This window comes from Xenopus laevis, chromosome 3S (assembly GCF_017654675.1).
Source record: "Xenopus laevis strain J_2021 chromosome 3S, Xenopus_laevis_v10.1, whole genome shotgun sequence".
Taxonomy (NCBI): Eukaryota; Metazoa; Chordata; class Amphibia; order Anura; family Pipidae; genus Xenopus; species Xenopus laevis.
The window spans coordinates 16,751,577-16,776,690 of NC_054376.1; the positions used below are offsets into that span (position 1 = coordinate 16,751,577).

The 25,114-nt window shown below is 38.2% G+C and overlaps 1 protein-coding gene across 4 annotated transcripts in view; it reads right to left on the reverse strand.

Moving 5' to 3' along the window:
- Positions 1 to 25,114, reverse strand: part of LOC108712644 (phospholipid-transporting ATPase VB) — a 332,007-nt gene that overhangs the window by 64,614 nt on the left and 242,279 nt on the right. Inside the window, exon 1 of one of the 4 annotated variants that reach the window (XM_041588037.1) lies at positions 7,373 to 7,827. The exons of the other annotated variants lie outside the window; for them this stretch is intronic. Within the exon in view, the coding sequence (XP_041443971.1) occupies positions 7,373 to 7,812 (440 nt within the window). The 5' untranslated portion in view covers positions 7,813 to 7,827. Of the gene's footprint in view, positions 1 to 7,372; positions 7,828 to 25,114 lie in introns of those variants that run through there. 4 annotated transcript variants of the gene reach the window in all.

A 25,114-nucleotide genomic window follows, 5' to 3' on the forward strand; every position in this document is an offset into this window, starting at 1 on the left:
TACAGAGAAGGGCAACTAAGCTGGTAAAAGGTATTGAAAATCTTAGCTATGAGGAAAGACTGGCCAAATTGGGGATGTTCACGCTGGAGAAGAGGCGCTTAAGGGGTGATATGATGACTATGTATAAATATATAAGGGGATCATATAACAATCTCTCTAATGCTTTATTTACCAGTAGGTCTTTCCAGCTGACACGAGGTCACCCATTCCGATTAGAAGAAAAGAGGTTCCGCCTAAATATTCGGAAGGGGTTTTTTACAGTGAGAGCTGTGAAGATGTGGAATTCTCTCCCTGAATCAGTTGTACAGGCTGATACATTAGATAGCTTTAAGAAGGGGTTGGATGGCTTTTTAGCAAGTAAGGGAATACAGGGTTATGGGAAATAGCTCATAGTCCAAGTTGATCCAGGGACTAGTCCGATTGCCATTTTGGAGTCAGGAAGGAATTTTTCCCCCTCTAAGGCAAATTGGAGAGGCTTCAGATGGGTTTTTTGCCTTCCTCTGGATCAACTGGCAGATAGGTAGTTAATAAACAAAAAAAAAAAAAAAAAGGTTGAACTCGATGGACATGTGTCTTTTTTCAACCTTACTTACTATGTTACTATGTTAGTACAGGTATAGGATCCATTATCCAGAAAGCTCTGAATTACGAGAAGGCAGTCTCACATAGACTCCATTTTACCTAAATAATAAACATTTTGAAAAAGTATATTCCTTTTTCTCTGTAATCATAAAAAGTACCTTGTACTTGTTTCAAACTACAATATAACAAATAAGTATGGAGGCAAAACAAGCCTATTGGGTGTATTTAATGTTTATATGATCTTCCAGTAGTCTTAAGGTATTAAGATCTAAAATACAGAAAGGTGACTTATACCAAAAAAAACCCAGGTCCCGAGCATTCTGGATAACAGGTCCCTTACCTGTAGAAAACATAACTGCATGCTCTGCCTATTGGCATAATGCAGAATACACTAATATGTTTATAAATTAATTGAGAGTTAAAAAATATAGTACAGGCCTGGGGTCTAATATCCAGAAAGGTCCCAATTTAACAGTTCGTGGCTTTAGACTGATATGCTCATTCTCTGTAATAATACAATAATACAGTGGCACGGATTTATGAAAACTATTGTTATTGCTTAGTAAAATTTAATAATCTCTCATAAATCTTGTGTACTTGATTTTGAATAAGATAACAAATTCATATCAATGGCAATAAATCCTATTTGTATTGTTTTATGATATTGCTCATTCCAGAAAGAATCCGTTTCTAGAACAACCAAAGTCACAAGCACAAGATCCCAGGCTTGTAATGCATGCAAAAAAAATAAAGCAGGTGTGGAAGGGGAGACAATGGCAGTTAATTTTTGAAAGTGACAGTCCCAGAGGGACAAGAAGTCTGGAGAGGGAAAAAAGGAAACTTGCGTCAAAAAGACATTTTTTTTCATTTCATTGATGCAATTTATCTCAAGACAAGGAAGTGTTTTCATTGAAAGGAATCCTTTATGTACACACTCTGTTGCAACATGATTGTTAAGTACAATAATAGCTTCTATAATATGGTTAATATGGTTAAGTATTGTCTAATAAAAAAATCCCTGAGTCACTGGCACAGGAATCCTAGCCATGTGCACTTCAGTCACCCGTGCCTAGTGGAAGCTGTTAAACCACTCCAAACACTGGCATGGAGGTTGAATCACATTTTAAAAACCACTAATCCTATTCTTCTGGCAGCGCATCATACATACTTGTGGTAAAGGGACGGCATACAGATGCACACACACAAAATGTTTTTATGCCCATAACTTTCTATGAAAAAACACTCCTGTGTGAGACTGTTGTGAACAAATATTAGCTTTTTAATATTTAACACCTGTATATTGTAGGGATACACTGAATCCACTGTTTTGGATTTGGCCGAACCCCCGAATCCTTCGTGAAAGATTTGGCTGAATACCGAACCGAATCCGAATATGCAAATTAGGGGTGGGAAGGGAAAATCATTTCTTACTTCTTTGTTTTGTGACAAAAAGTCACGTGATGTCCCTCCCCGGCCTAATTTGCATATGCAAATTAGGATTAAGTTTCGGTTTGGCCGAATCCTGGATTCGGTGCATCCCTAGTATATTACAGAGCCAGAAATAGGGGTAGGCAGAAGAGGCACCTGCCTAGGGCGCAACGATGTGGGGGTATATTAGCCACTATTTATTTTAGATAGGATTTTATTCCTTAGAATTCCTGAATAATGTAACAAACAGAATGATACTTTGGAAGTAACTCTATTGTGCATGACAAGGAGCAGATTATAGCAGTGTTACTGAAAACAGGAATATACATTTTTTTACTGGGGACCTAAACTTGGTGACTTGCCAATCAGTTCAGTCAGGTAAAGGAACAGTAACACCAAAAAATGTAAGTGTTTTAAAGTAATGAAAATATGATTTACTGTTGGCCTGCACTGGTAAAACTTATCTGTTTGCTTCAGAAATACTACTATAGTTCATATAAACAAGCTGCTGTGGAGCAATGGCGGAAATTGAAAAAGGGCATATATGGCACAGGTTAACTAATGGATAACAGATAACACCATTAGACAGACAGAGCTTATTTGCTATCTGCTGTGTAACTTGAGCTTTTTCTCCTTTGAATGGCTGCCCCCATTGCTAGCATCTTATTCATATAAACAATAGTAGTGTTTCTGAAGCAAACACAGCAGTTTTACCAGTGCAGGGCAACACTGCATTATATTTTCATTACTTTAAAACACTTATTTTTTGACGTTACTGTTCCTTTAAGTGCATGATTTCTATTATAAGAAGATATTTCATTGTGTTAAATGGGATTATGGAGACCCACTCTAACAAGCATGGGGGGCACATTTTTAAGTCCTGACCTATAGTTAAATAATCTTCTCTTTAATTGAACTTTTAACAATATGCACCATCATTATTACGTCACTCAAAAGCTATGTTGTTCTTCATATCATATCTCTGTGTGCAATAATGGAACCCCATCCATTTTGAGACAAACTGTCTATTTCAGTGTATTTAGCGCTGTATTATTTGCTACATACTTTAGCAATGTAACTATATGTCTTGATCCCAACTCACCATCTGGATTCTCATCCTTAAATGCAGCATGGTAATTAGGTTGTCAGGTTGACATGTAGCACTTAGCTTTGCCAGGCAAAGATTTGCTCTTTGTAAAACATTGGAATGGGGAGAGCACCACAGAAATGTAGGTGCCAATGGCTGCTGTACATTCCTTTATTTACTATCTTTTAGTTCATAGACCCTAAGAAGCAGACAGATTCTGACTCTTTCATTATAATTCAAACCAACTATATTCATGGTAGCGGAGAATTGTGGTCTTACAAACTTTATAGCATTTTAACTTAAGATAATGAAGATCACCTGCAACATAAGAGACTGTTAACTTGTAACTTTTGTCTTTAACACTCTACCTGAATCATCAGAAAATGGCTGAAACAGATACAAATGTATCACTATTAAAGTAAACTGACAAGTGAGCCGAAGTTATGCTTGGCTTTGAGAAGGAAGAGCGAATAGGTGGCAGAAGTCTTAAGGCATAGAGTAATAGACGCTTGATGGGTGAATTTGACCCGTTTCGTCAAAAATTCGCTAGCGATGGCCATTAAAGTCTTTGGCAGAATTTTTTTGACGCACGTCTTTTTTTTTTGACGCACAACACCATGCAAGTCTATGGGTGTCATTTTCACTTGGAAACAAGGCGAAAAAATCCGCCCATCCCGTCGCTTACTTCCTTAATAACAATGAGTGATTAATTACCAATTAACATAAAAAAGAGGTTACATTTCTGGTCAATCAGCATGGATCATTTGGTTTGCAAATTAGTATAAGGCAAAACAGCAAGGCCATCAGTCGCTATTTCAGATAGTTGGGGAGTGAATAATAAGAAAGAAAAAGGAGTCACATTCAGATCTGAAGTAAAGCTTCCCATCCAAGGGGATACTGTGACAATAACATTGCTGGGATAACAGGGCTATATAAAAAAAAAATATTTAACCATTAAGGAATCCAGTGGGATTGTTCTGCCATCAACAAGGATTTTTACTAACTCAGTTACCCACATGCACAACGTACTTTCTTATTAAAACAAGATAATCAGATGAGGAGATAAGGAGAAGTGTTTAAAAAAAAAAGGACAATTGCAGACACCAGGTTGATTGCTCTCTCGTGTGTATATATATATATATATATATATATATATATATATATATATATATATATATATATATATATATATATATATATATATATATATATATTGTACACTCCATTTAATAAGGTTACATGCCTTTTGTGGGTGCAGGAGTCTGGAGATCATAAAATATAATGTGAACAAAAAATACATTTATTGCATCAACATTTTGGTCTCAACAGAGAACTTTATCAAGGTTGATATTTTCATCACTTAGGGCACAGGGTACACAGGTCAACTCCAATCATTTATGTCACCAAAAATAACTAATAGCTTTTTGGGCCTGGGACAAAACACTCCAAAATGCCTCCAACACCCTTAAGTAGAAGTTGCATGCAAGTGCAGGATCATAAAAGTTATCACTGTCACTCAGAAACGCAGTAATCAGCTCAAAACCATCACCTCTGCCATTTCCTTTACTTTCATGGGACTTCACATCTGGGCCACTAACCCTCTGTTTTAACTTCTAGCCTCATAGGCTGGGGAACCTTTAGCCTAAAGGCTTTTTCTATATGGTATATAAAAGCCAGTTGAACAACCCGTATGTAGTTTGTAAAGCTACATTTACAGTGGGTGGCCGAGCAAGATTTTCCAGCAGTTGCACAGAAGAGGCTGCACGGTTAAACCACAGCAAGTACTCTGCCTAATGAGCCACAAAACAAGGAGTGGAGGTCAGAGAGCAGCATACCATGAATGCCTTTTCCCTGCCCTGGAATTGTATATTTGCCCCAAAATTTTACTCTGAGTTTCCTTTAAATCGGTCTTACAGCACAGCCTCTGGATGCTTAAGAAGGATAAATGTATTAGCAATTATCTCAATAAGAAATGACATCTTAAACAGGGATTACAACCCTAACTAGATCAGCCCTCCTAGCAGAATGGTAAGCTGCTCCCTCTCTTCTATTTTTCAAGGCACAGTCACAAAGGGTAATATTTAATTAAACTTCACCACTGCAAGGGAAGACTGTTCCCACTTAAAAAAAGTAAGATCACCAAGCTATGGATACAGTGCACCAGTCAGGACTCCTACCAGACTCTCTGAACTCCTGGGTACCCAACATCCATTAGGCCTGCTGTTTCAGTTCTTACATATCTGGTATAAATTAATTAAAGGACTGGTTTTTAGTATTCACACATAATGCAAGTGGTAGTTTTAAATTGTTGCTCTACCAATTCTAAACACTATCTATATCTATCTATCTATCTATCTATCTATCTATCTATCTATCATCTATCTATCTATCTATCTATCTATCTATCTATCTATCTCCCATAGAGTCCATATTAAGCAAATACAGGAATTGGATCTATAAGACAGAATACAGAATAGTTCTGTTATTTGGGTCACTATAAATGAAGTCCACTAACAATCATTTAATATATCCAATAGGATTGTATGGCTACTAATATGGATGCATGCATCTTAGTTACCATTAAGTACAAGGTACTGTTTTATTATTATTATTACAGAGAAAATGTAAATCATATAAAAAAATGAATTATTTGCTTCCTCAAGGAGAAGTCTGTGGGAGATGGCCTTCCCATGATTCTGAGCTTTCTGGAAAATGTGTTTCTGAATAACAGATCCCATACCTGTAATTCTAATCTGTATGAATCCATGGGGCAAATTTACTAACCTCCGAAAATCCGCCACACTTTGGCAGGTGTAAATTCACCAGGACAACATTAATTCACTAAAATCCGAAGTTGCATCCAGGGCGCTGAACGCTGGCAAAGTTGCACTAGCATTACTACGGCAAGTGGAGCAAAGTTGCGCTAGCGTTGCCTCATTTGCATACAGCGGCAAGTTAAAGTTGAATGGACGTATATGTTGCAGCAAATAGATTACACTACACAAGTCCAGGGAAGCTTAATGAGATAAAATAGAGTTGTTATATTACATATACACATGAGCCCAGTGTATAGTTTATGTGCCATCTGTTAGGAAATGTAGGGGGGAAGCCGGGTACCACAGAAAAAATTTACAATCTTTTACAGCCTATAACCCTGAAAAATGAAAAGTCACCAGCGTTTTTTGGGACTTACAAAAATTTGAAACTATTTTTTGAGGAAGTCCTATCTACTCTATTGCACTTCGCCTGGTCTGAGGTGGCGAAGGCAATGGTGCAAGATGTAACGTTCAGTAAAATCTGCATCTTGGTGAATGTGCGTAGTTACAGTATGTCCATTCGCCAGAGCGCAAATTCGCCAGTCATTAGGGAGCAAAGAAACGCTAGAGTCTCTCTCCTTCGCTAACTAAGTTATGCCAGCGACCATTAGTAAATAGGAGAAGTACCGAAATTTCGCTAGCGTTAGTCACTTCCCCCTTTAGTAAATCTGCCCCTATATTGGGGACAAAACAATTTTATTGGGTTTAAATAATGATCATACCCAATAATTGATCCTTTACCTATATACATATATATTTATCTGTATATATATATATATATATATATATATATATATATATATATATATATATATATATATATATATATATATATATTGGTTTAAGTGTCAAGTTTGTTGCGTATGCTCCCAAGGCAGCACTGAGGATCTCAAGGACCTGAAGCAAGATGGCGCTTTGGTGATCCCTTCAATAATTCCCTGGGCCAGTGCAGTTTTAAGCAAAGAGGAGCACCTGCCCAGGATTTGAGGTTATACATTATAACTACTGGGGTTGCCTTGAAAAGTATAAAGGTGCCGTAAAGTACAATAGTAGTATACGATAATTTTAAGGGGACACAGTCTTAGAGCTGTTCTGCATATGAACATTTTTGTTTTCTAGCACCAAACAATTATTTTCAAGGATTAAGGGACCATTTGTGAAAGTCCCTTAATCTAGAAAGACCTGTCTGTGCTAATAACATGCTGCAGCCTGTGAGCGTCACAAGGACCAGGTATTGTGTGCTTAAGTGCCCCTGCATTGTTTAAACTGACGAGTTTAAATGGCTTATGCATTTAAAGTGTTACCAATGCCACAGAGTGTTACTATAACTGGAATTCAGTTAAAGGGAAATTACATTTTATAGCTGTACGAGAGCTCCTTTGCAGGGTATAGAACCAGTTAAATGCACCAGTTCTAAAACCTGAACATTATTATTATTTCTTAACATAAAATCATTTACCTGCTGAACACCAGGCAGCTCATATAATTAATCTCCTTGTCCGACTTAAACCTCCTAAAATCTTCCCATACATCCTTTATGGCGGTTATTGCCAGAATAATGCAGATAGGTATAATGGCAATCGCTGGTTGAAACGCATTGACCACTGGCACAAAATTGAGAGCAGCTATAGCCACGAAATACACGTTTGCAAAGCGATGAAACTGCTCGAATAGGTTCTTGGGAATGAATGTGAGGACGGTGTACTTGGTCGTCTTGATCTTGTTGGTTTGGTACTGGCTGTTTGGGTTCTCCTTCCATTGGGAACCCTCACAGAGAAGGTTGGATCTGATTTCTCTCTTGGAGTCATCTTTTTTTTTTCTCTTCCACCTGATCACCCGTTCCCATATCTCAGGAAAAGTTGTAGGCAACTGAGCAACTGCACTTAGATTATAAAACATTTATAAAAACTTAAGTTACAATTGTAAGAAACAATTGTAACTATGTAAGATATGCTGGTCTCTTAGGGAAACTGTGACTCACAGCTTAAAGGGCAATTTCAGCTTCATAAGAAAAACAACTATAACACATAAAACACGGCCCTAAAACTCTCAGAAAGGTGTTCAAATTTCCATAACCTCGTAAATTTTGTAAAATGGACATGGTAATTAGGGAGTGTGGCCATAAAATGGACATAGTCAACAAATATTTTGCCTTAGCATGGCTGATGTTTTTGTCCCTCTTTGCATTTTATATATATATATATATATATATATATATATATATATATATATATATATATATATATATATATATATATATATATATATATATACAGATAAATATATATGTATATAGGTAAAGGATCAATTATTGGGTATGTATATATATATATATTGGTTTAAGTGTCAAGTTTGTTGCGTATGCTCCCAAGGCAGCACTGAGGATCTCAAGGACCTGAAGCAAGATGGCGCTTTGGTGATCCCTTCAATAATTCCCTGGGCCAGTGCAGTTTTAAGCAAAGAGGAGCACCTGCCCAGGATTTGAGGTTATACATTATAACTACTGGGGTTGCCTTGAAAAGTATAAAGGTGCCGTAAAGTACAATAGTAGTATACGATAATTTTAAGGGGACACAGTCTTAGAGCTGTTCTGCATATGAACATTTTTGTTTTCTAGCACCAAACAATTATTTTCAAGGATTAAGGGACCATTTGTGAAAGTCCCTTAATCTAGAAAGACCTGTCTGTGCTAATAACATGCTGCAGCCTGTGAGCGTCACAAGGACCAGGTATTGTGTGCTTAAGTGCCCCTGCATTGTTTAAACTGACGAGTTTAAATGGCTTATGCATTTAAAGTGTTACCAATGCCACAGAGTGTTACTATAACTGGAATTCAGTTAAAGGGAAATTACATTTTATAGCTGTACGAGAGCTCCTTTGCAGGGTATAGAACCAGTTAAATGCACCAGTTCTAAAACCTGAACATTATTATTATTTCTTAACATAAAATCATTTACCTGCTGAACACCAGGCAGCTCATATAATTAATCTCCTTGTCCGACTTAAACCTCCTAAAATCTTCCCATACATCCTTTATGGCGGTTATTGCCAGAATAATGCAGATAGGTATAATGGCAATCGCTGGTTGAAACGCATTGACCACTGGCACAAAATTGAGAGCAGCTATAGCCACAAAATACACGTTTGCAAAGCGATGAAACTGCTCGAATAGGTTCTTGGGAATGAATGTGAGGACGGTGTACTTGGTCGTCTTGATCTTGTTGGTTTGGTACTGGCTGTTTGGGTTCTCCTTCCATTGGGAACCCTCACAGAGAAGGTTGGATCTGATTTCTCTCTTGGAGTCATCTTTTTTTTTTCTCTTCCACCTGATCACCCGTTCCCATATCTCAGGAAAAGTTGTAGGCATTGTCAGTCCTACAGCTGGGAGAAAAAGTGAAACTTAGAGAGTTCCTGGGATGGCACATTCGGCAAATCTTTGGCACAGCGTGCTGCTTTTTTATTTAATCACAGGTTCCGATTCCCTGGGCACTCCAAACAAGAAAGGTAAAGCAGGTCCAAAGATGTTATTTGAGCTCCTCCAGCGTCTCTGCTCGCTCTCTGCTTCCTTTTCACTTCTTACAAAGTACACCTGTTGGTCTAGATACGTCACTGCTCTTACCTGTGTCACTCTATAAACCTGTTATTCTGAGGGCAGGACAGCTGGCTCTGGGTCCTACAGCCTGTCAGCTTTACTGTTAATCATCACAGGGAGGGAACAATCTCTGGAATGTTAATGTCTAGTCACTGCTCAATTTACATCTAGGCCAGCAGAGTGGCATATTGCTACATGTAACTAAGAGTAAGCAGCGTCTATAAAAAACTATTACACTGCTTGTGTGCTACATGGAAAATTGTGCGCCTCATGCATGAAATAAATGCCTATGTGCTGTACCCATAACACAGATATCTGTAAAAGAATGCATTGCACATAGCAAGAAGATGTGTATTTAAACTGCAGATCTACAGACAGAGACAGATGGATCAGTTGATCTTGTTCCTACTGTTGCTGAACTATAGTATACAGTATTTCCATAAATGTTTGGTGGAGACATGGGGGCTCATTTATAAACCTCATGCAGAATAATTTGTATGGTGAAATATTTGCCCTTTGTGTGTTTATACAGGTATGGAAAATGTTATCCAGAATACTCAAGACCTGGGATTTTCCAGATAATGGATCTTTATGTATTTTGGACCTTCATACCTTAAGTCTACTAAAAAATCATTTAATTAATTAAACCCAATAGGATTGTTTTGCTTCCAATATGGATTAATTATATCTTAGTTTGGATCGAGTACAAGGTACTTTTTTATTACACAGAAAAAAGAAAACATTTTTTTAAAATTTTAATTATTGGGATAAAATGGAGTCTATAAGAGATGGCCTTTCCGTAATTTGGAAATTTCTGTATAAAGGGTTTCTGGAGAACAGATCCCATACCTGTATTTATAAAGTTGGGCAAAGCTGGTAAATTTAATGTGCAAACATAATCTCTCATTTAATTTGCACAGCAGATGTTCTTAAGGTTTTTTAAACATGGCATAATCTCCCAACTGCACACACTCATACCTCCCAACTGTCCCATCTTCTGCGGGGCATTTCCGATTTTGACAGCTCAGCCCACAGTCCTGGGTTTCTTACTGAAATGTCCCGAGTTTCTCTTTGATCTCCTGCACTGATGCCAGAAAAAGATACATTTCTGAAACTTAATTAAAATTTGGCTTTTTGGCAGAGAGCCCAGAACACTGAGCAACTGCACTTAGATTATAAAACATTTATAAAAACTTAAGTTACAATTGTAAGAAACAATTGTAACTATGTAAGATATGCTGGTCTCTTAGGGAAACTGTGACTCACAGCTTAAAGGGCAATTTCAGCTTCATAAGAAAAACAACTATAACACATAAAACACGGCCCTAAAACTCTCAGAAAGGTGTTCAAATTTCCATAACCTCGTAAATTTTGTAAAATGGACATGGTAATTAGGGAGTGTGGCCATAAAATGGACATAGTCAACAAATATTTTGCCTTAGCATGGCTGATGTTTTTGTCCCTCTTTGCATTTTTCAAATGATAGGCCGGATTTCCTTTTCAGCCGCCCCCTAGGCCGCGACTGGGCAGCGCGGTCCTAGTGCCGGCACAGTGCATCCCCAGTGCTCCACAGAAAGTGGCTGGGCGGCATGCCGCCCCTCACTTTTTGCCGCCCTAGGCCCAGGCCTTTGTGGCCTCGCCACAAATCCGGGCCTGATGATAGGGGGTATGCACTCTGCGTTTGAATTACACCACAATCTTGGAGACAGAAAACATATTTGCTTAAGTTTTTTTAGCAAATTGAAAACTTAAAAAAAATAGCAAAATTACCGGCAACGCTATATTTGGATACAATGACCGCGTACAATTTTACAATGTGCATCTCACTGTTATATGCAAAAATAAGAAAGATGGGCACTGCAGTGCAATACTTAAGCTGTTAGGGGGAAACATGCGCAAAACAACCATATGTAAATAAATATGAACTGCACAAATATTGCAAAGGACCCCCCTGATTTCAATGTTACAGATCACAAAATCAATGGTATATTTGACCTCATTCACTGCAATGAGGGGGGAATAACTAGGGATTCGGTACGGGATTCGGCCATTTTCAGCAAGAATCGGATTCGGCCGGATCCTTCTGGCCAGCAGAACCGAATCCGAATCCTAATTTGCATATGCAAATTAGGGGCTGAAAAAGTTTCATAAACTAGGTTCCAAATGGGATAATTAAGGCAGGTAATATAGTCAGTGTCGACCTGGGGGGGGGTCAGGGCTCACTGGGGCTGCCACATCAGGGGTCAACCCCTGGGCTCCGACCACTACCTCTGTTAACTCCAGGCCCTCCCTCGCACTAGCAACATCCACCACCACAGTCCCATACCAGGGTGTACCTGCAAAAAATCATATTTAAAAATAGTTCTTAAAAAAAGAACTCCACGTATGATATAACACATTATGATATAAGAAACATATATAGGAGTGTATTAAATGCTTTCAAATTTCCAACCATAATTAAATCAATTGCAGAAATGTCACATTTTAACATCTCTCATTTGTTTCATTATGCTGGTAATTTCATCAAAATATAATTTTGTAATATAAGGCATAAACTATATATATTTATGTAGATACTGTAATATGACTGGGATTCTAGTTATATTTGTAACTGGAAATACTGTGGGGCAGTTGCATTTTTTTCCCTGTTTTTAGGAACAATTTTCAAAGAATTTCAAGCAAGTTTTTCAGGGTCTTTGTCAGCTGTGCTTGATAATCAGCATTGGAATGCCTGCAATCACATGTACTGATGTAGTCATGTGATGCACAAACATACCTCCAACATTTGTAACTAGATACAGCAAGCAGTTCTATACAATATTGGATATAGTCAAAAAGTATATTCCTATCCTATATGCAGATGATGATTTTCATAAAATACTAAAAGTAGGAGTAAGCAGTATACCAAGGCGATCCCACACATTGAGGGACCATCGCCAAGTATGTATAGTGAAATGAATAAGGGAGATAGAACAGGAAATATGGGCTTTCTGAGGATATAAGGTAGTTGTAGATGCATAACTTGCCAACATATTAAAATCTCTAAGGAATTTAAATCTACTGTGACCAATACCAGTTTTAAAATAAGAGATTACATAAATTGCAATACATCCACAGTGGTTTATCTGGTAACATGTCAAAAGTGTCAAAAACAATATGTTGTGCAAGTAGAACACTAAAAGAGCGGATACGTGAACATCTGAGTCAAATAAAAAATTCAAAAGCAGTTGAAAAAAAAGCAATATAACGAGACATTTTTCACAGTGCAATGGAAGTGATTTGTCATGCTTTTCTGTACCGGGAATTGAAAAAGTGAGACTGGGAAGTAGAGGAGGAGATCTGGCAGGGTTTTTAGCAGAAGGAGAATAATTTTGGATTTTTTATTTACATACTCGTTTGCTACTTGGTTTAAACTATGAATTTGATGTAACATGCTTTACTTAACGTATAATGTGAGGTGATTAACCTATAATGGGGCAATAATAGGGTGATATAGGGCAATTAAATTAAAATAACGTGATATGTATCTACAACGCTATTGGGAAGAAAACCTAGATTGTGTGGTAGTGACTGCTATATATAATTGTTTCAGGTACCTTAATATATGTATTGTAAAGAGATTTTGATGTTTTTCATTGTGTTAAATGTATAGAGTATAGGCATAAAAAAATAATGAAAACATGACCTAATTGAGGAATATGTGTAATGTTGCTTTAAGAGTAGACGTGAGGTGGCAACACGTGATTGGTTTTAAATTTTTGGGGAGGGATCTCCTGGGGTATAAATCGTGTGACCAAATGGAACAACAGTAATGCCTATGAATAAGTATCGGTGGATACGAAACGCGTAAGGCGAAAAATCAATTGGTCTGTATGTCTACTTTTTAATATTTATGCTAAATAAAGAATAATTTTTTAACTTTGAAAGAATGTTTTGGAATATATTTTTGGACTTGATATATGTGCCCTTTGAGCTGGGGGCTATATTCCAATGATTTTGGCTCTTTTTGACAGGCCTTCGTAGACTGCAGCAGTTGGTCAGTTACTAAGGAAAATGTATTGGCTAAAACAAGTGAAATGGATTTATAGGTCATTGGCCTTAAAATAGCAGGAAACTATTGAGGTTTTAGTCAGGCTTTAGACCACTGTTAAAGTATCCCCAGCCAATTGTCTTGTCCCTTTCCTATGGAATACTGTCTGAAGGTAATGCACATGTGAGACTCTGCCCTAGCTGGCTCCTTACATTTCCATAAAGTTTCTCATTTATTTCAACAGATTATATTTATGCTGGCACTACAGTGGTTAAAGGAGAACAAAAGCTTAATTAAAGAAGCAGGGCAGAAACATTGTACATGATGTTTTTGGCTTCTGTATCAGCTAAAGGCAACCACAGCCCTTTAACAGTTTAGATCCTGGTAGAAAGATGCCCCAGTAGCTCCCCATGTTCTTTTCTGCTGATTCACTGCACATGCTCTGTGTTGCTGTCACTTACTGAGCTTAGGGGGTGACACACAATATTAAATATATATAATATAAATGTCACAATACAAGGCTGAGGATGATTAGTAAATAATTATGGGTAAATGGCTGCCCATAAACCAGCCCAATTAACAACAGAATGCCCAAAACAGACTCCAGTGGCTCCTATTAACATGAAAGAGGAAAAAACTAAAAGCCATTTCCCACTCAAGTCAATAAGAGCCATAGGAGGAAAGTTCACACACTTTTCATTTGCTGAAAAGCCCTACTTGTGCCAACAGTACTGGTCTTAATTAGCATAGATAACAGGTAAGGTGTGTATGTAGAATACCATTATTAGAATACTTAAGTTGATAAGTGATAAACAAGGGTCACGTACACAAGATGTAGGATAAAACCAAAACTGGTCTGTTGTCTGGAATTCTTTTATTTGGGGATGTAGGGTTATGGTTTAGAAATGTATAAATGTGTTTTCATGTGCTGTGTTGCCCATCCCTGCTATAAATGTATAGAATCAGCAAAATCAAATATTTTTAATAGATTTGCAAACTGTTCAAACATTCCAAAAATGTGTTTTTTTTAACCGTTAAAAAGGTTATAGTCACGTTGCTGGCCCATTGGAAAAGAATATATGCTAGAGATTATATCATATCCATGTAAAAAAAAAAAAAAAGTCTGATCACAATTTACAGAAGTGAGAAGGAAAAAATGAGTGATCCATGAGTTGGTTTTATTCTACATTTCATTAGGCCTGTGGCTGAATCAAGTCGTGTCATGCACGCTGCGTCTGCATCCGTCAGTCACGCCTTGCCGGATCAACGATACAACTTCATCCGACATTTCCATTACTTACCTTATTTCCGTCGCATGCGATTTGAAGCCGGTGCTTTGTTGCAGCACGTCGGATTGCGCAGAAAACGTCCATGTAGTCTTACCCTAAAAGTTAATTTAAAGGTGAACAAACCCTTTACAACTTTGCTTCACAAAGTCAATGAGAGTTCTGTGAGTATTATTGCATTGCATGTAGTTTTCATGCAGTAAAGCAGGACGACTGTCTATTAGCTGGTAAAAAATGGTTTTCAATACAAGTTGGTATTTTTCAGGGTGTTTTCTGCTATCCATTTTCCCTGCAACTGCCTGCCCTTTTTCCAGTGCACAGTGTCAATAGGTAATTAAGGTTAAGTACAACTAAGATATCTGAAATAGTGGACACAATTAAGTTACTATATTCATAGCTACGGTAAAGAAATAAAAATTCTGGGGTAACAGGTAATTACATGTGCCGCTAGCCACACCTTGAGTGTTATTAGCTGTAGGGGGTCCCAGGTAGTCGTTAACCTCTCTACCCATCAATCACAAAGGCATTTATTGCAAAAGTATTGATAAACAGAATGAATGAAAAGCCAATGAATAGCAATCACCATAATGATAAAAGAGCATCTTACAGGACCTCAATTCTGTTATATGAAAATTAACTAAAATACAAGGTATAAAGCTTTTAAGTTTTGTCTACATATTCTCTGCTGGTGTATTCCAGCCACCAGAGAAGGACCCAAGAAGCTTGTCATTCATTTTAATGAGAACTGCTCGTTACCAGTGGCAAACTGGGTTTTTGAACTCAGTGGTTCAAAAACAACTTGGCATGTCCTGCCCCCTGGTTGGTAGAATGGCAGGGATTCGCATGTGCTAGGCATCATTACTGGATTATACCAGGGACCAGGATTTTGGATTTAGCAAGTAATGGTTAGACCCTGCATTAGGAAACCCTAGGAGTGTAAGACTTATTAGGGTTATTGTGTAAGGGCAGTTCTAAGCCCCGTTCAAACCATTATCAAAATATTATCTCGCAGTGAAAAGGCGAAAATCTTAGAATTCTAGTCAAACATGCCACCTGCAATTTAAACGGGCTTTATTACTATGGTGGGTTAAGTCTTGAAATCTAATAAAAGAGAGAACATTTACATGTTCCTTTTCAGGTCAGTGCATAAGAAGCTAACCTTTTTAACTGGCAAAATAGTAACTGTGGACCCTGATTCCAGAATTGATTTGCACAAAATAGTGCCTCTATGCAAGCATTGTATTGACAGGTGATAAACTGCTTTTTCAATCTGTCACACACCCTAGTAGGGAGTTGGATCATTTGTAATTCTGACTCAAATTTTGTGTGAAATGATGGACCAATGCAGTTAATTTCAAATGAATAAGCCAACCAATGCTTTGTTTATGTGGACCTGCACCATAAGTTACCGGTATCCGAGGACAAAGCAGTTCATTCATGACCTCTATCCGCATTAACTGTTCTGACCTATTTGAACAGATCTAATCACATGTGCTTAAAATAAATACAGCTTGGATTGATGAACCTCGCACAAAACTATAGGATTGCATTAGAATAGGTGCTTGTGTGTGGTCCATTCACACAATTCAATTATTGGAGGCACAATTACCCTATTGGTTTATAGTGGTTTCTCCCTCTGCAGAGCACCTTGCCAACCATCAATGAATATCTCAGACTAAAAAGGTTTAGCGGAAAACTGAAGATGAAAGATGGCCATACACATATCAATAATTCTGTACAATTAAAGTCCATGCATGGTGGCCTTCCGATCCTGAATAATATCTACATATTATGAGAACTGGGTAGGTTTAAATATTTCAGCTGCTTTTGTCAGCCACAGTGCATGGTGCATTAGTAGATAAGGAAGTAAAAGGGAGCTGCAGCTCTGATCATTTATGCTCTTGGCACAAATGATCAGAACAATCCAAAATTGCCAAGCACTGGACTGATTGGTTGCCTTAAGACTATTTAAAGCTCACCATCTCTCTAGATTGTTTCCAATTGTAGAGCACATGTCAATGACTCCTTAGCACACTGCCTGCATTGCCTACACGATCAACACTTCGTAAACATTATGTACTGTTATCTCAAGACACCGTCTGTTATAAATTCTTGGTACTAATTAGAACCCTGTATAATGTGTTGCAATATAGAATGTACAAGATTAAGGTTGATGGTGAAATAGATCGATCTTTTCGTTAAACTGTAACTCATTATATAGCTTTCAGGAAACCGATCTGTTACACATGGGATAATAGGCACATTTAGTGCATTTCCAATTTTCTGCATTGTTAAATCAGGTTATATATGGGAGGCTGTGCGTTACCATTATTTGCTGTATTTAATGAGCATCTTTATTTAAAAGGTGTCCATGGTTTATTAACTCTGCTGTTACTAGCACAGCACTGCCACCAAACAGTACATTTCTTAGCATAAAACAGGTATCCTATATATGAAGAACTTCTAAGTAAAACCATGTACATTCCAAATTAAAAAAGTGTTAATGTCCTGATTAATTATAATGAATGATTATTATATTATTGTTTTAGCTTCCTTGTTCCCAGAAGTGACCATAAAACTTTCTTTCTGTTCACCCCAGGCAACAAAATAAATTGAATGTTCAATGAAACAAAGTCTGCGGAATGTAACCTACCCTGCTCAGTCTTCTCAACACTCTTACAGCCATACAAGTTCTGTAAGGCAATTGCTTAATACTTTATGGTCACAAACTGGCTCTCCACTGTTCCTGGTGACACCTTTTTGCATTTCCATTCATGCTGGTTTAGGAATAGTCAAGATAACTTATGGCACTGCAACCCCCCAATATGCCTAATCAGATCCATCCCAAGCCTTTTCAGTTACGAAGAGCATATGGTAGATGTGGAAGAGATAAAAATTAAGAAACACAGGATATGAATTTTGAAGAGAGACAGATAAGGAGGGTAAACAAATGCAAATTCAAAATTCAAAGTATGCCCAGACATATCATATTATGCAAAAATGGTTTAGATGCTCAGCAGGAAGTTAAAGGAGGAAAAAGCTTAAATATGATAATTATGAAATGAAATGCAAATTGTACAGACAGTAGAGTTTGTGTTTTCTATATTATAGTATGTGAACAGACTTGTATTTCCACACTGAGCTCACAGAACTAGTTTGAGGATTAAACAATACTAGTTTATCTATAAGGAGTTAAGGGATGTTTTATATCCCTAATAAACCTTGAATTATCAAAACTGGAAATACACTATATTATGTACAGTAAATTGGGGCATCCACAGATAATTGTCTAAGGAAAGTGCACTCTGTGGTCTGCCTTCCTCAACACAGAAACAACAACAAACCCAATATAAAAGGGCTAATGTGTTAATGTACATCTGCAAGCAGTAAGCTTCCATTGTAGTACAATAAAATAATCAAACACATGCCTGACTGGATAGTAGCCAGGACATTTTTCTTTGGGCTTCTAGACTGTTCTTAGCATTACAACTGACTGTTCCGTATACTGTCAGACTTTTCTCGGCTCTATAAGTTTGCATATAAGAGCACTGCATTTTACTTGTGTCAGGCCACATTGTATTAATCCAGCAATGTCTTGACTTTATCTCATACTTCCAAGGTAACATCATCAAACCCACTACGGTGGTTAGCAAACTTCCACATGGTAAGTCCTGTGAAGTATACCCCAACTCTCACCACCTAAAGTATGAAGTAGGAAGTATAACGTAAATTAATTTTCCTATTTTTTTTATCTTAATAGCTATTAGTGATGAGCTAATTTATTCACCATATTATAAATTATAAAAATGTAATACTTGGGGACACTATAACTCAACCTCAGAAGGAGTAATATACCTTATGCAATATGAATGCCGATGAAATGATGTTGGAAAAACTAAAGGAACCTTCAGAGACAGAATGACACTACATAGATCTCAGATTAAAAAGGCATTACACTCGGTAACATTACAATTTCCTATTGAGAAGCATTATTTAGAGAAAGGACACACTCTAGCTTCTATTAAATGCATGCCACTGGAGCAGGTTATACAAAGGTTATAAAAAGTCCACTAGACAAAATAATGCTGAAATACATCCAAACAACTGATACCACCACAATTTGATAGAATACCTCCAAAAGTTAAAGAGATTGAAGGCAATAGCTTTTTGAAAATAGTTTGCAAATATATTGTATTGCTTTGGTGAAGGCAATGTTTGATATAACTGCACAGATACACTGAAAATTCACTATGTAGAAATTGGCACATTTATATTTAAAAGGAGCTATGGATTTGCACTGCATTGTTTTGTAAAGGCATTGTTTGATTTACCTATATAGATTAACAGGAAGCTCATTAGGTATAGTATAAATAGTTGCCACATGTATAGTTAATAGTTATGTGTGGACTATTTAACTACATGTTTACATGTATCAGGTGGGGAGAATACACTAGATACATCAAAAAAGAATATATGGAATATATCTACGGGGGTACAAAAAATACAAGAACTTTAAAATTGGTTAGTAATAGTGCCAAACATCTACTTCTGAATTCATCCCCTGGGAAAGCCCAGGTAAAAATCCAGTGTAAAAATCCAATAGCCTTCCCATTTACAGATGATTTTGAGTAAATCTCCACCACTATTATTCAGACTCACTCTCTAATAATTTCAAGATTTCACATAGTACTCTTTATTAATATGAATGCCAAATAAATGTTCCTGAATCCTCTTTCTCCTCTTTTCACTGGTGCTGTGCTATGACATTACTGCTTATTGTTACTTATGACATTGGTGTTGCCACCAAATGCACTACTGCCTAATTATTATTGCTTGATTGTAACTCTCATAATGCAGAGTTCCTGGGAGCATTTTGTTCTGCATTGAGCTTCTCCTGGACATGTCCCTGACTATTCCTGATTTCACTTGTGCCTATATTTCCAATTACAACATTGCCTGACCCTTCTTTTACCACTCTATTGTAAATTCAGCATTCTCCAGTCACCAGTCTCCAGGGTCAGGGCACAGAGACAGATTCAGGGAGATTAGTTGCCAGGCGACAAATCTCCTCTTCTTCGGGGTGACTAATCTCCCCGAACTGCCTCTCCTGCCTTCCCGCCAGCTAAAATGTAAATTGCAGGTGGGATTGCACTCGCCTGAAGTTTCCTCGTGAGGCAACTTTGGGCGACTTCGGAAAATTAATCTGTGATTTTCGAACATTTCACACAATTTTCTTAAGGGGGAGCCAAACAAAGTGCTACCTTGCTGTCTATTCCACTTTTTTTAAGTGGTAGGTTACAGCTCTCTACTCCCTGGCCTTCTTAATCAGTGATTGCCTGGTGCACAATGTTGGAGGGATCAACACCCTCCCTATACATGTGAAGAAAGAATACATGGGCACTCAAAGCAGTGGCAAGCAGGGCCCTACCCTTGCTTCTTTATTGTAGATGCACATCTACAATAAAGAACCACGGTTAGGTCCCTGCTTGCCACTGCCTTGAGTGCCCATGTATCCTTTCTTCACTTTTTTAAGGACATTAGAATCTATTTAGGAAGAAAGTTACACTTTCCTATTTAATTATATAGAATTACTGTTAGAATTACATCTCGGATGGAGGCAGTGTGCAAGTTTTTATACAGCACTGAGCTTATTATTCACCCTTTCACTGGGGGGTGGGCAAGGATGACTATATTCTGAATTACCTGTTTTCTGTCTCCTACTTCCATGTGTGGCAGTCAATATTTACCCAGTTGCTAGGAGCAGTTGTACATGTAGTTCATTGGCTGTAAACATTTTTAGCTCAAGACTTTATGAAACTCTATCTTCAGTTGTAGCAAAACATCAAGAAGATGAATTTTCAGATCACCTGTAATGTTTATCATATCCATTATAATTGTATGTAAAGCTAGTGGTTTGTGGCTACAGACTGACTGTCCCAGCTTAACCTGTCAGAGTTTCTAATGCTTACGGACTACTGCTGCACAAATATGGCAGCCCCCTCATAGAGGAACAGGGTAGTAAGAAAGATAATGTAAAAGCATCAGGCAACCTTGACACTCTCCAATCGGCTTTTGATAGTAACTCATTGCCCCCCTCATTCAATGAAGCCCTTATAGTAGTTATCCCCAAACCAGGTAAAGACACTACCCGATGCTCTTCCTACCGCCCTATTTCCCTGCTCAACACGGATGCCAAAATCTTAGCTAAAATACTTTCCTCCCGCCTTCAACGGGTGGTCCCAGACCTGATCCACCCTGACCAATCTGGCTTTGGCGCTCCACCAACATTAACCTTCGCAGACTCTTTACCAACCTGCAAATCACTCATGTGGAGACAGGCACCAGAGTCGTAGCCTCCTTAGACTCTGCTAAGGCTTTTGATTCGGTGGAGTGGGACTTCTTGTGGGAGGTTTTGGCCCAATTTGGTTTTGGTCCTCGATGTTTAACTTGGATTAAGCTCCTTTACAGGAATCCCACGGCGCGAGTTAGAGTCAATGGCCTCATATCGCCCCCTTTTGCATTAACGAGAGGTACGAGACAGGGTTGCCCCCTTTCCCCATCCCTATTTGCCCTTGCGATTGAACCTCTGGCGATACTGATCAGACAGTCCCCTCGGATAAAAGGCTTAACCTTCGGCACTATACAAGAAAAAATCTCTCTATTTGCTGATGATCTTCTCATTTACCTGGCCGACCCTAACGACTCCCTTACCGCCCTTTTAGACCTGGTCAACCGATTTGGCTCCTTCTCTGGCTTGCGGGTAAATTGGGATAAGTCTGTTCTATTCCCCATTGACCCTGACCAACCTCAACCTTTGCCAGCCGAGACCCCCTTAGAGTGGGCCACTCAGTTCAAATACCTTGGCGTGACAATCCAGGCAGATGTTTCTAAATATGTCTCCCTCAACTTGGACCCCCTCCTCACCAATCTGACCACCACACTGAACCGTTGGACGAAGTTACCTTTATCTCTATGGGGTCGAGTCAATCTTATTAAAATGATTTATCTTCCCAAAATCCTCTATTTGCTCCATAATGCGCCCATATATCTCCCTAAACACTACTTCAAGTGCCTTAACCAGATCATGATCCCCTTCCTTTGGAATAATAAAACACCCAGAATTGCTTGGACCTGGTTATGTGCCCGTGTGAGGAGGGGGGCCTGGCTCTCCCCAATTTCTATCTATATTATCTGGCTTCACAACTTTATTACCTACACTGGTGCTTTCACCCAGACCCGTACAACCCAAACTCGCAGTTACAGGCTCTCCTTGTAGCCTCATGGGAAGGTCTCCGACATTTTCCATACCGTTCCCTTAGGGATTACAGTCCCCTGCCAACTACTTTGACCACCCCTCACAAATCTTGGCAGGTAGCCCTTAAAATTTTGGGCCATGCTCCTCCGTTACTGTCCCCAAACCTGCCTTTGTGGGGTAACTCATACCTACCTCACTTCAGATACCTCCCGGATTTCATATTTTGGCCTAACAGGGACATTAAATGCTTAAAAGATCTTCTTGATCCCCAGGTGTTTCCCACATATTGTGCTCTTCAGCGTAAGACCCACCCAACGCCACTTTTGTTATTTCAATACCTTCAGCTTCGACATGCTTTTTACTCCCAAATTGGTACTCTTGCCCCCCAACAGTCCTCCCTGGCCATAGAAGAAAGCCTCCATGACCCTAGCCCTTCCAAATTGGTGTCCCGGCTATACCACCGGCTTCTACTATCTGGACCTAAACCCTTCCTGATTACTCAAGAATGGTGGACTAATAAAATTACAGGTCTTACACAGGAGGACTGGGAGGAGGCGATAGATAATGTGTATGCTGGCCTTATCTCTCTTAAAGATAAGTTGATTCAGTATAAAATTTTACACCATGTGTATATAACCCAAGTACGTCTTAAGCAAATGGGCCGAATCCCCCTTGATATTTGTCCGAGGTGTCAGCAACCAGGCGCGGACTTCTTCCATCTACTATGGGAATGTCGACTGATTTTAAACTTCTGGACGCGAGTGGTTAACTTTCTAGCTGATAACCTTGACTTCCCGAGGGTTATCACCCCGTCCGTTTGTCTGTTGGGGGTCTTAGAAGAACTGGTCCCGGCCAAATACCCCAGAATTGCCTTTCGTATCCTCCTTTTCTACGCAAACAAAACCATTGCAATGCACTGGATGGGCAACCTACCACCTTCTCTTGGAGCGTGGGTGTAACTAGTTAATAATGTCTTACCCCTTTACAAACTTACCTATGAGTCCAGGGGCTCGCCTACGAAATTTGACAACATATGGGGCTCGTGGGCTGACATAGATCCGAACCTCCCTGACTGAACGGTAGTTGTGCAGACCGTCTGGGTTGTAATAGTGGTGGTTCCACTCATCCTGTATTTCCTGTAAGGTCCCTCGGGTGTTCGCTTATCCCAGGAGTCCATTATTGTCTCATAGCGATGTTTATTTTATTGTGCTTGTAGTCGACTTGTACGTTCTGCCAATTTTTTGTACCTATGTATAATCTATATGAACCGGTCTGCTTGACTGTCTGTTCTGTGTGTATGTTCTGTGTTCAAAAACTTACCTTTTAAAAAAAAAAAAGCATCAGGCAAATACTTGTATGGCAAAATTATAAAAAGCATTCAAAGATAATATTATGATGGATATAAAAAAGGTTCTTTTTCTCGTGTCAGTATCTCTTAAAGGCAGTTAAGAAACACGTACCCAAACACACACACACACATATATATATAGTAATAATCAAAAAGTAAACCGCACGAAACAGGTCTTTATATGAAATAAACAAAAAGGTTTTATTTGATCAACGTTTCGGCTCAACAGCTGGAGCCGTCTTCCGGAAATAAAGGAAAGCCTGTTGAGCCGAGACGTTGATCAAATAAAACCTTTTTGTTTATTTCATATAAAGATCTGTTTGGTGCGGTTTTCTTTTTGATTATTACTATTGTTTTCTTTAACCAGCACACAGGCATTGTTTTTGGGTTCTGGTGAGCAGCGGAGAAGCTAAAAAAAAAAAGGATAAGATAAGCGGTCAAAAACTACAGCTTAGGGAAGGAAGGGTTTGTTTATTATGAGCTCCCTATTTCTCAAATTAATTTGATTATATGGACTGAGTGTGTCCTCTCCCAAATAAAAAAAAAAAGTTTTTCATTGGTGCATTTTAAGGTCAAAACATTCGGAAAAATGAGGCAGGGAGCATGGTCAGGGCTTGCTTGATATGTTGTCTCTGTCCATGAATGCAGAGTTTAGGGACATCATAAGAATTTTGCAGTGCATTTAAACAAAGCATTTTAATCTGCCATTGTTGCTGAATTCCTAGTGAATGATAAATTGACTTGTCATATAAATGAAGCCACCCTACACCTAGTTATTACAACAGTTAAAACTCCTATGTTTGTTGCCTTTACCTTTCTTCTGTTTAATATGTCATTGTTGGCATTCCTCCTATTGCACAATAAGAGTGTAACAAAGGCAATAATCACAATAAGAATATTCAGAAATATTGTTTATTAGTGTACATTTTTTAAATTAATTAAATAAACCAGGTTGTGCAGTCGTGAGGAAAATGTTGGCAGTACTAAACTGATTTAGCGTGTAGCACCTAAAAGGCCACTTATCAACAGCAGTCTCTAGTTCCGGATATACTCATTATCAGCCTCACTTCTGAAGCCACTCTGTTCAATCCAATATACAGACTTAAGACACGCTAAAAGACAGATAAGAAATATATATAGTACTTAAATATCCACACAAATTTTCCTGTAGCCTTGCTCCTTCTAATAGAAGGAAGTGTGCATGTAATACCAGCAGTAGGTAGATACTGTGCATGGTTGTGTTACCCAGAGGCAAATACTGTGATAACAGAAACCTGGTGATTTCCTGCTTTACTTAATGTATAGGAAACTTATAAAAATTATATTAAAACTATATGCTGTATATACTAAGTTTGATCTTCTATTCTGTAGGGCGGTTATAAATCAGACACAGACTACTGGTACTATATGCTGGCTAAAGCATGCTGTAATCTCTAATATAATAATACAACAGTAATAGATGTGGTCATACAACTTTAACAATTATTTATTATTTTTGCAAAGTCTCACAAGCGGGAAATTTTACTTAAAGGGATTCTGTCACAGAAATTTTTTTCCCCACAATGCATCAGTTTATAGTGCTGGTCCAGCAGAATTCTGCGATGAAATACGTTTTTCAAAGATCAAACATATTTTTTTATATTTCATTTTGAAATCTGGCACGGGGCTAGACATATTGTCTCTTTTCGAA